This window comes from Callorhinchus milii, unplaced genomic scaffold, assembly GCF_018977255.1.
Source record: "Callorhinchus milii isolate IMCB2004 unplaced genomic scaffold, IMCB_Cmil_1.0 Scaffold2, whole genome shotgun sequence".
NCBI classification, from domain to species: domain Eukaryota; kingdom Metazoa; phylum Chordata; class Chondrichthyes; order Chimaeriformes; family Callorhinchidae; genus Callorhinchus; species Callorhinchus milii.
In genome coordinates this window covers 110,762,326-110,775,334 of record NW_024704743.1, presented here as the reverse complement: position 1 = coordinate 110,775,334, position 13,009 = coordinate 110,762,326, and the positions used below count along the sequence as shown (strand labels likewise).

At 45.2% G+C, this 13,009-nt stretch overlaps 1 protein-coding gene across 1 annotated transcript in view; it reads right to left on the bottom strand.

Moving 5' to 3' along the window:
• znf704 (zinc finger protein 704) overlaps nucleotides 1–13,009 on the bottom strand; it is a 67,212-nt gene extending 54,203 nt beyond the window's left edge. Inside the window, exons 1-2 of the mRNA XM_042331686.1 lie at nucleotides 12,772–13,009; nucleotides 12,687–12,741 (exon numbers count right to left, since the gene is read on the bottom strand). Of these exons, the coding sequence (XP_042187620.1) occupies nucleotides 12,687–12,741; nucleotides 12,772–12,971 (255 nt within the window). The 5' untranslated portion in view covers nucleotides 12,972–13,009. The remainder of the gene's footprint in view (nucleotides 1–12,686; nucleotides 12,742–12,771) is intronic.

Here is a 13,009-nt window from a genome sequence, read left to right as displayed (position 1 = left end):
TAGCACCTTTCACGTTGGGAGGACATCTCAAGGCACTGGACAATCAGTGTTTCGGACCCGAGCTGGGGGTCAGGATCGGGGAGGGTGGAGGGTGGGGTGGAAGGAAGTTGATCGAAGGCACGGTCGAAGAGGAGGGTCTTGAGATGGGTCTTGAAGGAGACAAAGGAGGGGGCGAAGTGGAGGGATTGCGGGATGGAGTTCCGGAGGGTGGGGGCAACAACAACCACAACAAGATTACATTTGTATAGCGCCTTTCACGTCGGGAGGATGTCCCAAGGCACTGGACAGAATATACTGTAAAGTGAATTGACTGCATTTTTGTGGGTGAAACGCAGCAGTCAATTGCGCACGGCAGTGCCCCACAAACAGTTGTGGATTGAATTGACCAAATTATTATTGTTTTTTTTCTTGAGGGATTATTATCAGGCGTGTGGACTAAGGAAACTAACCAAGGTTTTGCCCTGACGGGAATCGAACCCAGCTCTCTCACTAGACCAAGGAATTCAAAATATTAATATAAAATCTAAAGAGAAAGAGCCCATTAATTGACTGGTGAGATGTGCAGCTTATTTGAATTGGACTGCGTGGAGTCCTGCAGCTCAGTGGTTAGAGCACTCGCTTTGCAAGCGAGAGACCTGAGTTCAATTCCAGGCAGAGGGCGAAACCTTGGGCAAGTTTCCTTACTCCACACGCCTAATAATAATCCCTCCAAAACCAAAAACAATAATAAAATTGGCATTTTCAATCTACGACTGTTTGTGGGACATTGCTGTGCGCAATTGGCTGCCGCGTTCGCCCACAAATTTACAGTCAATTCACTTTACAGTGTGTTCTGTGAAGCGCTTTGGGACGTCCTTCCGACGTGAAAAGCGCTATATCAAATGCAAGGATTATTATTATTATTATTATTAAGGCATAAACCAGTGAGTTTGCGTCAACACTGGAGGTTGAGGGATGAACATGAGGGAAGCGGGGAGGGGGCTGGGTTTGATGGAAATGGGAGGTCGATGAGAGTGAGATGATGGAGGGAGAGAGAGAGACATGACAGGGGGGAAGAAAAGAGATTTTAGAAAGAGGCAGGGAGATTATGGGGGGAGAGGGAGATGTGTGCATTTTGCCCACTGGCCGGTCATAGCCACCCATTGTTGGTGAAGGCCGACCGCAGTTCTGTTCTCTCGGCAGAGTGGCTGAAGGACCGCCTGCCAATGATGGGCCAGGCAGGCGGGGGACATGAAATATGCCAGTCAATGTACTTGTCACAAATACTGTCTGAGAAACTGTGTACTAGAGTTACTGAGTGGCACCATTCTGGGAGTTAATCCGTCTGCTCTAGAGATCACAATGCCTTGATATTTATGAGCACCTATGTGAACCAAGTGGTTACCCCGATATAAATAACTTCATTCAAATTATCAATGCAAGGATGAGAGGTGACATAACGCACATTAGAATGGTATCGCTATCTTGAACTTCATCTGGCACGTACAAAAAGAGCAATAAAGCCTTTTCAGATGCAATGCACTTCCAGTTGCTGTATACTGTCGCTCAATAACAAAGGTTCTTTTAAAATTTAAATGAAGATAATCCTGACATTCGTCAATTTAATAATAATAATATTCCTTGCATTTGACATAGTGTCTCATCGTGTCATTGAGATATTACAAAGTGCTTCATAGGATGTATTCTAAAATGGATTTACTGTGTATTTTGTAAAACATTTTGGCAAAAAATAGTTTACTGGTTTGTGTTGGGGTGGGTGGGTGAACACAAATACTGTAGCTCACGAGGTTTGTGAGCTAGTATTCTATAATGCAGCAGACGGCAACACTATAATACCACCTCTCCATCACCACAACAAGCCGAGGTGTGAATCAGATCTATGATCTTCAGAATTATAATCAACTCAGATTTTGAATTTTTCAGTTTGAAGGTTTATCCATGTTTCTTTTTAATTTTTCCTAGCACTTGTGCTTAGCGTATTACTTCTGTCATTTAAAAAAAATGTTAATACAGGCAACTCTATTCTGCAATTAGTTATTTTAGTTCAATTGAATACAAAATCCTTTATAAATAAAAGATGGAATCCTTCCATCTTCTGAAAGAGATGTAGAGCACGGCTGGCTATGTGGATACATACTGCTGTAATTGCAAAGGATGACTTGCTAAAGACACTCCAGTTAAAAAGGTCGCTCAAACTACCAAGGTTCAGAACTAGTTCATAGAAGTCAAAAATTATAGCAATCAAATTGTGTGTAAGCCTTGAAACAAAGAAAGAGCAGGAAGACCCTTTGGCTTGTGACAATCTCACATCTTACTTTTCCTCCCTAAACCCTCTTGATATTGAAATCCAAATTCATTGCCACCATCTCGTACTTGCTCTCGTTCATTCCCCTGAACTCCTCATCTCCCTGCCTTCAGGGTTTCTTTTTGAAAAACACCTTAATATTATTTAGTCACTAAATCTTATTTTTTCTCATCTTCTCTCTCCATTTAAACCCTGGTAATGTCCTGCACTATGAGCTTGCATTGACCTAAAATATCTTCATTTAAAAAAGTAACGCAAACAATTTATATATCCCAGCTTCCTTCTACTGTATAATGTAGAGCTCTATTGCAATGAGTTCCAGGCTGTCGCACTGTTGTGGTTCTGATAATGATAATAATCCCTGCATTATTTGTAGCTCCTTATCCATGTTGCTCAGCTCTGAAAGTGCTTCACAGAGTTTGCTGTAAAGTGTAGTGACTGTGTATTTGTATATATCGCTTGACCTGCCCTATCATCGGTGGCCGGGTGTTCAGCCTCTCTGCCCCCACACTCTGGAACTCCATCCCACGCTCCCTTCACATCGCTTCCTCTCTTGACTCCTTCAAGGCCGGTCTCAAGACCTTTCTCTTCGACCGTGCCTTTGGTCTCCCTCCCATCTCTCTGCCTTCCCTCACCCCTACACCACCCCCATGCTCGGGCCCCGACACCTGACTGTTCAGCGTTTTGGGACATCCTCCCGACGTGAAAGGCGCTCTATAAATGTAATTTTGTTGTTGTTGTTGACCTGCAGCCCTGGTGACGAAACAGCTGAGATTGTTAACATGATCCTTCGATTGCATTGGAAACTGGTAACATAGCGCAGCTCGACAGTTATATAACATTTACTGAAAGTATCTCCCATTTGGATTACTCAAATGCGCTCCTCGCCGGTCTCCTCAGCTCCACTATTCAAAAAATCCAGCTCATTTAGACCTCTGTGGCCCGCATACTGGTCCGGACCAAACTCTGTACCCACATCTCACCAGTTCTGTCCAGGCTCCACTGGCTCCCCATCACTGAACAGATCGACTTCAAAATCCTCACACTCGTGTTTAAATCCCTTCACTCTCTGGCACCTCCCTACCTCTCCGACTTCCTCACTCCCCAATTCACCACACAGCGCCTCCGCTCGAATGGCAACGGCCTCCTGCTCGTCCCTCCCACTCTCCGCTCCACCATTGGAGGTCACGCTCTCCGCCACTACGCCTCAAAACTCTGGAACACTCTCCCTTAATCCCTCTGCGCTCTGAGACACTACCCTGCGTGGAGGGCGCCATATAAGTACAAGCTGTTGTTGTTTCAAGGTTTATCACTACACAACAAATCTATTTAATGAAACTGAGCATGTACCACTCCCCTGTTTGTAGCTCTCTCTCTCTCTCAGCTCCTGTTGCCACAAAATCCTAACTTCCCTGTTTCAGATGGAGTGTGTGTGAACCGGGTGGGGTGGGTGGTGGGAAAACTGGTTAACCACACCTGACCCCTGCTGAAAGCATCTTGCGCTATTTCACTGTCCCAATGGGGTTCAAACCATTACAATTCTTATTTTAGTAGTTCCTAAAATGAAAGAAAAAGGCATTTTTTCAATAAATGTTTAAAAAAAAAGCTTTTTATGAGATGATTGATCTCCTTTCCTCACCCCTCTTTGGTCTCTGATTGACAAGCTACAGATATACCATTAGGTGTTAATCTATACTAAAAGATGAAACCTCTGTCAGTCTGACAAGAACGCAATAACCGATTGATGTAGAGACTGGATTTATACCTCATCGGAATGGTCTTACATAGGGTAGTGTCATGGGCATATTTTTTGGAGGGATGTCTATCGTTGATGAGTTATATTAAAAAATATATTTAAAACAATGCTTTAATTAAGCCCCCAAACAGGTATGCATGGTACTCTGCAACAAAGTAGAAACAGGTCACACACCCGTCCAGAGAGATACATCTGTACTAATAAAGATGAAATGTCTGTCTGTGTATCAGGAGTCCTCCCAACAGGAGTCCTCCCCAAAGATATGTGTGCAAATATGTGAACAACAACAACAAGATTACATTTGTATAGTGCCTTTCACATCGGGAGGACGTCCCAAGGTGCTGGACAGAGTACAGCGTTTCAGACCCGAGCCTGGGTCAGGAGGGAGAAGGGAGGGGAAGGGGGATGATTAATGGCATAGTCGAAGAGGAGGGTTTTGAGGCGGGACTTGAAGGAGGCTAAAGAGGGGGTGAGGTGGAGTGATTGGGGGATGGAGTTCCAGAGGTTGAAAAAGGGATGCTAATGAGTTCAATAGCACATTTTCTTAATCTTAAGGAGAAAAGATGCCTAAGAAGTGAAGATCAAGCCTCTCAAGGACAAATATAAATGTCAGGCGAAAGAGAGAAGGACGATTAAATTAAACTGGTTGCAAGCATAGCTGCAATAGGTACAGATAGTTTCTCCAGTTTCCGCCAGCTCCTTGAAGTAAGATTTTTTTTTCAGTCGGACACTAAAATTGAATATTGTAATTGTAGGTGCCAAACACTTCAGGCAGAAGTAAATACATTTTAGGCCTGCGGCTGACTTGCGCTTTTGCAAACCTGCCAAATTGTTAACGTTTTTTGTTGTTATTATCGCAGCCTTAAATGCAATGAGCAAGGTTCACATAACTAGTTTGAAACATTCCCAGCAAAATGTTTATCATTAACTTAAACAATCACAGGCACCGCCTAGAAAACTACAGCTATAACCCATGGGCCCCAATCTTTCCCCCACCCACACCTAACTTCAATGAGCACTTACACTTAATGAATTTGTCTCTCAAACTTGTAACAACACCGCACACTGCCCCAACCACACAAAGCTTAAATGCTCCCGAATCTTAAATTGAAGCCGAATAAGACAAGCGCTTGACAGGGGAGAGATCAAACATTTGGCACTGGTGCAAGCCTTTCACCAGGGACAACATCTCAAAGTGCTTCACAATGTTGGAGCTGAAGGTGAGACTGGAGGGGTAGGGAGAGAGGTCTCTGAAGCACCTTGGCAGGTGAAAGCACCAGAATATTAATGGCCCGCCTCTTGTTGTCGTTGGCAAAGAGCAAATAGATTCCTACAGTCATGCCCAGTAATTTGAAAGCTCAGTGGAATTGTGTTGCATGCAAACCGATATGCTGTCTCTTCATCCCCCACTCCCCAGGTAAATTAAGCAAAACTACTACCTACCCTTTCACCTTTCATTGCATGTCCGAGTGCTTTACCTGATGTGACCTTTCCATGGTTCCAGAAGCTCAGCAAATACTAGTTTCACCCACAAAATACAGTCAATTTACTTTACAGAATATCCTGTGAAACGCTTTGAGACATCTCAACAGCATGATGAGGCGCTGTATCAAACGCAAGGATTATTATTATAGTACACACATGATTTGACTACATTTATCTGTAATAATAATAATGATCCTTGCATTTGATATAGAGCTTTATCACATTGAAATGTCTGAAAACGCTTGATGGAGTTTTCACATTTAGCTGTCCACAAGCTAAATAACCTGTCTGCATGCACGTTATCAATTCATTGCCATGACTTTAGAAACCTGGATCATGTCTGCGACAATTTCTAGGCGATTCTTTTATAAGGATTCCGAGTGGGGAATCCCTTTTTTGTGAGAGGAAACATGTGCACTGCCTTGCAGAACCCCACTCTGAAAACAGGTTGTGTCGGAGCAAAGTTTCACGTATCAGCATTACACACTTACTGCTTCCTTAGTAAAGAATTCATTAGAAACTACCAAATATTGGGCCTCAACGTCTATTTGAATTTACAATGTCAAAACCTTGCACACAGAATTCATACCCAATTCTAAGGAACGGGGGAGAACTTCACACACTATTACAGTAGGTGGTTTCTCACTCACTGGGTACAATAACTTGTGGCGCGTGGAGCTGATAGTATGCTGGAGGCAACATGACCAGCTTCCAGTTGACTTCACCTCCGTTGCTGGTAGAAAGATGGTGGAAATGTATAGTGGATGAGGCGGTGGATTAAAATCAATTTAAATTAGATAACTCATTATAAAGCTTGGATCCTTTTGAAATCAAAGAGGCAGAAACTGAAACATTATGGCTGTACACCGCCCTAGTCAGAATGCCAAAGCTTATTTTATTTATCACTGCGCCATCTAGACTAGGGGGATGTCTGAAACCTCAATTAATGGTGATGAAACAAAGCCAGAACCTAACCTCTGCTGCAAACACATCATTGAAATTGTTTTCCCACATTTTACATGGCCACAGAATCAGCCATGGGATATTTGTACGCATAGCTACCTGGGACGTGGGGGATAAACAACCTGATAGTAACCTGGCCCAATCTCAAAGAACAATTATACTGCAGTTACACCTCCGAATTCATGCCAGCAAGACCCATCTTTGGAGGTGAGTGTTTCTTGTGCCAATATGACAGTGTGTCACTTACAAGGTTTATCCAAGCAGAAACCTGTTAGTGTAAAAAGGAAATTAGAATTCAATGCCTGTCAAGCCCCCGCTGTGTCTAATAAAGCTGCAAGACCCTTCTTGTTTTACTATCCTTTAATAGTAACAAAGAAAGGTATTAACTGAAATTGGTAGCTGACATTTAGAATAAACACCAAAAATAACATATGCACTCAGTTACAATAAAAAGTAATAAAGTAATAATAATATTTGAATTCATAGCGCCTTATCATGTCTTCAAGATGTATCAAAATTGTAAATAGTAATTGTTGTGCGCAATTGGCTGCCGGGTTTCGCCCACAAAACACAATCAATTCACTTTATAATATATTCTGTGAAGCATTTTCAGACGTCTCAACGCATGACGCTATATCAAATGCAAGGATTATTATTATTATTATTATTAATAGCACCTTGTTTACTTCCTCTGAGCATTTACGTACTTCAATGCTTCATTGGAAATCAAAGCTGAAATATAAAAAGTTCAATCTACATTCAGTTTATTTAACAAAACAATAGCTTCTGGCAAATACATGTTACCAAAAATATATCATTTTGCCCTTACCAAAGGTAAGGATTCTTATTGCTATTTTAAGGATCAAAATGTTTTATTTATCATTTTTAAAAAAGCGTATGCAAGGTAAGTTTGCATGGCATGGTCAAAAAATGTCTGGAGCTAGCCTATGACGAATGGGAAGGTTAAAACTAGACTCATTGTAAACACCCCAGCAACCTCTGGAGAATGCAGCTCACAATAATCATTACTGGTAGCAATAGCAGCATCTAACAATTTGGCAAATTTTGCGTAGGCTGTAGTCACTGATGATTTTAAAGTATTTAAAGTGGCAACCTTCACATGCTATGGAAGCTGTTTTTAAGAGTGCATTGTTCAATCTCCTCAAAGGGCTGCCTTAGAAAAAGACTGCAGCAGTCTTGCATTCAACCGCTAGGCTGGAAACTGCTAAGTGGGTGGACTGTTTACAAGCAAACAAACAACGACAGTACTGTACCATAGAAAATACACAGCTTTAAGATCCTTTGATTGTTTTCCAAAGATGTGTGGTCATAACAGTCTGTAAAAAGTATCGGATACATCTCTCACTTAAAGATTAAACATTTTCCCCAAAATAAATCAGACTTTTTTTTGTCCCTCAACAATTCCTCTTTTCCCAAAGCATTTGACTCCTTTTCACTTGCACTGGGAAAGGGTTCAACAGGCACCAGCTGCCCTTTGGTACCATGCCCAAGTGTCTAATATTCAGGTGTGCCCATAACCAGCGATTGCTGGCAAGCTATTCACTATGGGAGGGCATTACAGCAGAACCCAAACCTGTGCTTCACTCAAGTCCATCTACATATAAGCATCTCCAGCAGGGGTCACGTCACAGTGATCAGAGGCAAACAACACTATCTGATATTAATACTATAATCTTGAGGGGGTGGGGGTTAGGTGTATATGACACCTTGAATGAGATTATCTGAGAGTTCAGCAGAGATCAATGATTAATCCTGGGAACTTCAAACCTTGCCGAGACTTGATAAACATGACAAGCCACGAGGAGGAAAAATCCCAAACTGTAACGTTTGGTAATTTATTTCCTTATTACAGTAATATTTTTTTTCTTCTGCTACATAATTCCGGCAAGAGGCATTCAGAGGCATTAACCCTTGGAGGCATCTCCATTGGTCCAAGCCAGCCAGGGTTTTAGTGTTGTGCCAGGGGATCTTTAACATCCATCTGAAGTGGCAGACAGGACCTCAGTTTAACGTCTAATCCGAAAGATTGTACCTCTGATAATGTAGCTCTACCCTCCAGCCCCAACCCCACCCCACTCCCTAGCACTGTACTTGGAGTGTTAGCCGTGGGTTCAAAGTTCCTACGTGGGGCTTGAACCCACAACCTTCTGAATGAGAAGCGAAAGTTTGACAAATTAAGCCATGTTTTCACCTGTGCACCAGGCTGACATACGCACATAAAAACATTCCAGTCATACAACAACAACAACAACAAGATTCCATTTATTGAGCGCCTTTCACGTCGGGAGGACGTCCCAAGGCGCTGATGTTCGTGTACAATGTATGTAAGCAGAGTGTAAGCCAAAACAATCTGGGATATGGCACAGGTACACATGAGCTATACTGAATGATTTATAATGTTCCGATCCCAAAAAATAAGCAAAACACACTGAACCTTTCAATAATAAAGTAACGACGAAGGCATCAAAGAAACAAATACACATGCATCAGCAATGCACAAACTCTTTCATTGCTCCTGTATTCACAGCAAACACCATGGTCACATGTGTGAGCTAAATTGTTGTGGTTGCCTCCAGCTACATGCTCTTACACTCCCGAAACAGTATTTATCAATAACAATTGTATTGCAGTGGAAATACTATTGCACTAATGTTTCGATTAAAAACTCACTCTTTAAACTGCACTGTTCTCTTTTTGCATTTCTTCCATTGCTGGTTATATTTCCCATTGGATTATGTTAGTGTTTAGACAAGCTTATTGTTACAGTAGGTACTATTTCAGCCTAAATCATGTAAAGCGCAACTCAATGGATAGACAACAAACCTGGGAGGAGGGGTAGGGGGGAGAGGCAGAGACGATGTAATGCTTTCTGCTTGTTCCGAGACTAATGCACCACTTTTAAGTCCAGAAATACTAGACACAGCATATTATGCTGGTTTATTATCCCATTTGAAATTAGAATTCCCCTGAGCTTTTCATTCCTTTTCTACCAATTCTGGCTTGGGTGGGAGCAGTACCACGGGCTTGCCCCTCCCTACCTCTGTGACCTGCTGACCCATATCAACTTGTCCACTCCCTCCGCTCAGCAGGCTCTGTCCTGCTCCACGTCCCCCGCCCAGCCTGCCCCACCATCAGCGGTCGAGGCTTCAGCCTTTCTTCCCCACCATATGGAACTCCATCCCACATTCCCTTCCCTCACTCCCTTCCTTCCTTCTTCAAGGCACGCCTCAAAACCATCCTCTTCGACCGAGCCTCCGGCCAGCCTCCTACCCTCCACGATCCCGACCCCCAGCTTGGGTCCAAATCACTAACTGTTCAACGCCATGGGACGTCCTCCCGACGTGAAAGGCTGTAAACAAATGTAATTTTGTATTGTATTGTACCAGACCCACCCACACATCAAAGTTACTTGCTCTTTGAGTCAATTAGAGGTTGATTGATTTATAGCGGGTTACTGTACAGCACTGGTAAACAAAACATGTGCAGCGTGAAGTACAATAATAACCTTTCAGTGTCAGATTCTCTTACAAGCCCTTTTGAAATAAGGGCAGCGAAATCCAATAGAGAGTGGTTAGGATCTTGGCTCAGCACAGCCAAGTAACACTGTAAGATCAGTGAGGGGTTAAGGTCCAACCATCTCAAATAGCCTTTAGGAAGAAGCGAGGAAGGGAAAAGTAAATGTCGTTCGCTCTTAAATAACACTGAGAGGTCAGTGAGAGGTTAGAGTGAAACCCGCCCAAATAACAGCGAGAGGGCAGCTGGAGGGTCCAAATGCTTCAAATGATCTGAGGTTAAAGTTGAACAGAATCCAATCACCACCAAATAACATTGTAAAATCACTGAGAGTTCAGTGTGGGGTTCAGGTTCAGCCCTCCAAATAACACTGAGGTCATCGAGGAGCTGCGTGTCATCCGAATTACGGGAGAGGTGAGGAGTGAATAGACTGGAGTCACTGAGTGTGTGCTGCAATCATGTAACGGTACACACACACACACACACACACACACACACAGAAATGTGCACACTGGGCAACAGCCACAACCCTCTCGCCCACCACACACAGTGGGCAGCCTCACACATGCAATGAGTAGCTACACACACACACACACACACACACACAAACAAAAACATGCACAAATCAGGCAGTAGCCACCACCCACACAAAGCATCCACACGCACACACACACACACACACTTGGCAGCTACACACAAGCACACACACGTTTGGCAGCCACACACACACACACACACACATATACACACACCGGGCAGCCATGCGCGCACGCGCACACACACAGGTCAGCTACACACAAATACACACACACCGGGCAGCCACACACACAAACCGGGCAGCCACACACACACACACACACACACACACACAGGGCAACAACACACAACAACGACAAGATTACATTATAGCACCTTTCATGTCGGGAGGACGGCCCAAGGCGTTGGACAGAGTACAGCATTTCAGACCCGAGCTGGGACACACACACACACACACCATGCAGCCTCACACCCACATTGGGCAACCACATACACAAACCGGGCAACCACACACACAGTCACGTGCATTCACTGGGCAGCCACACATATACACACACACTGAGTAGCCCCACACATACACACACATTGGGCAGCCACGCATATACACACACACACAGGGTAGCCCCACACATACAAACACACTGGGTAGCCACACACACACACTGGGTAGCCACACACACAGGGTAGCCACACACACAGGGTAGCCACACACACACACACACACACACACACACACAGACACTGGGTAGCCACACACACACACACACAGACACTGGGTAGCCACACACACAGGGTAGCCACACACACAGGGTAGCCACGCACACAGGGTAGCCACACACACAGGGTAGCCACACACACAGACACTGGGTAGCCACACACACACACAGACACTGGGTAGCCACACACACAGGGTAGCCACACACACAGGGGAGCCACACACACAGGGGAGCCACACACACAGGGGAGCCACACACACACACACACACTGGGTAGCCACACACACAGGGTAGCCACACACACACACACAGTGTAGCCCCCTACACACACAGGGTAGCCACACACACACACACACAGTGTAGCCACACACACACACACAGTGTAGCCACACACACACACACACACACTGTGTAGCCACACACACATACACACACTGTGTAGCCACACACACACACACACACAGGGTAGCCACACACACACACACAGGATAGCCACACACACACACTGGGTAGCCACACACACAAACAGGGTAGCCACACACATACACAGGGTAGCCACACACACATACACAGGGTAGCCACACACACATACACAGTGTAGCCACACACACATACACACACTGTGTAGCCACACACACACACACACACACAGGGTAGCCACACACACACACAGGATAGCCACACACACACACACTGGGTAGCCACACACACAAACAGGGTAGCCACACACATACACAGGGTAGCCACACACACACACAGTGTAGCCACACACACATACACACACTGTGTAGCCACACACACACACACTGTGTAGCCACACACACATACACACACTGTGTAGCCACACACACACACACAGACACTGGGTAGCTACACACACACACACACAGGATAGCCAAACACATACACAGGGTAGCCACACACACACACAGTGTAGCCACACACACACACTGTGTAGCCACACACACACACTGTGTAGCCACACACACACACACTGTGTAGCCACACACACACACACACACACTGTGTAGCCACACACACACACACAGACACTGGGTAGCTACACACACACACACACAGGATAGCCACACACACACACTGGGTAGCCACACACATACACAGGATAGCCACACACATACACAGGGTAGCCACACACACACACAGTGTAGCCACACACACACACTGTGTAGCCACACACACACACTGTGTAGCCACACACACACACACTGTGTAGCCACACACACTGTGTAGCCACACACACACACATACACTGTGTAGCCACACACACACACACAGTGTAGCCTCTCACACGCACACACACACTGTGTAGCCTCTCACACACACACAGACCGCACAGCCACATATACAGACAGACGCTCTGGTTACCCACCTTCTCCCTGCATTTGAGTTGCCCTTTGCCGGCGGCGCTGTGGCTGAGGCTGTGGCTGAGGCAGTGGCTGTGGAGGCAGTGGCAGTGGCTGCCCGGCCCCGGCAGCACCACCTCCTCCTCGGGATACTCCCTCAGGCTGCCGTCCTCCAGCCTCACGGTGTAGACGCTGCTGTCGGGCAGCAGAGCCTGGATGACCCCGGGGACCAGCTGCCCATCCCCGGCGGGACTCGGGGCGCAAACCCGGCAGCCGAGCAGCGACCTCTTAGCGGAGCGGCGCGACTGCATAGCGAACAACACACACACACACACACAGACAGACACTC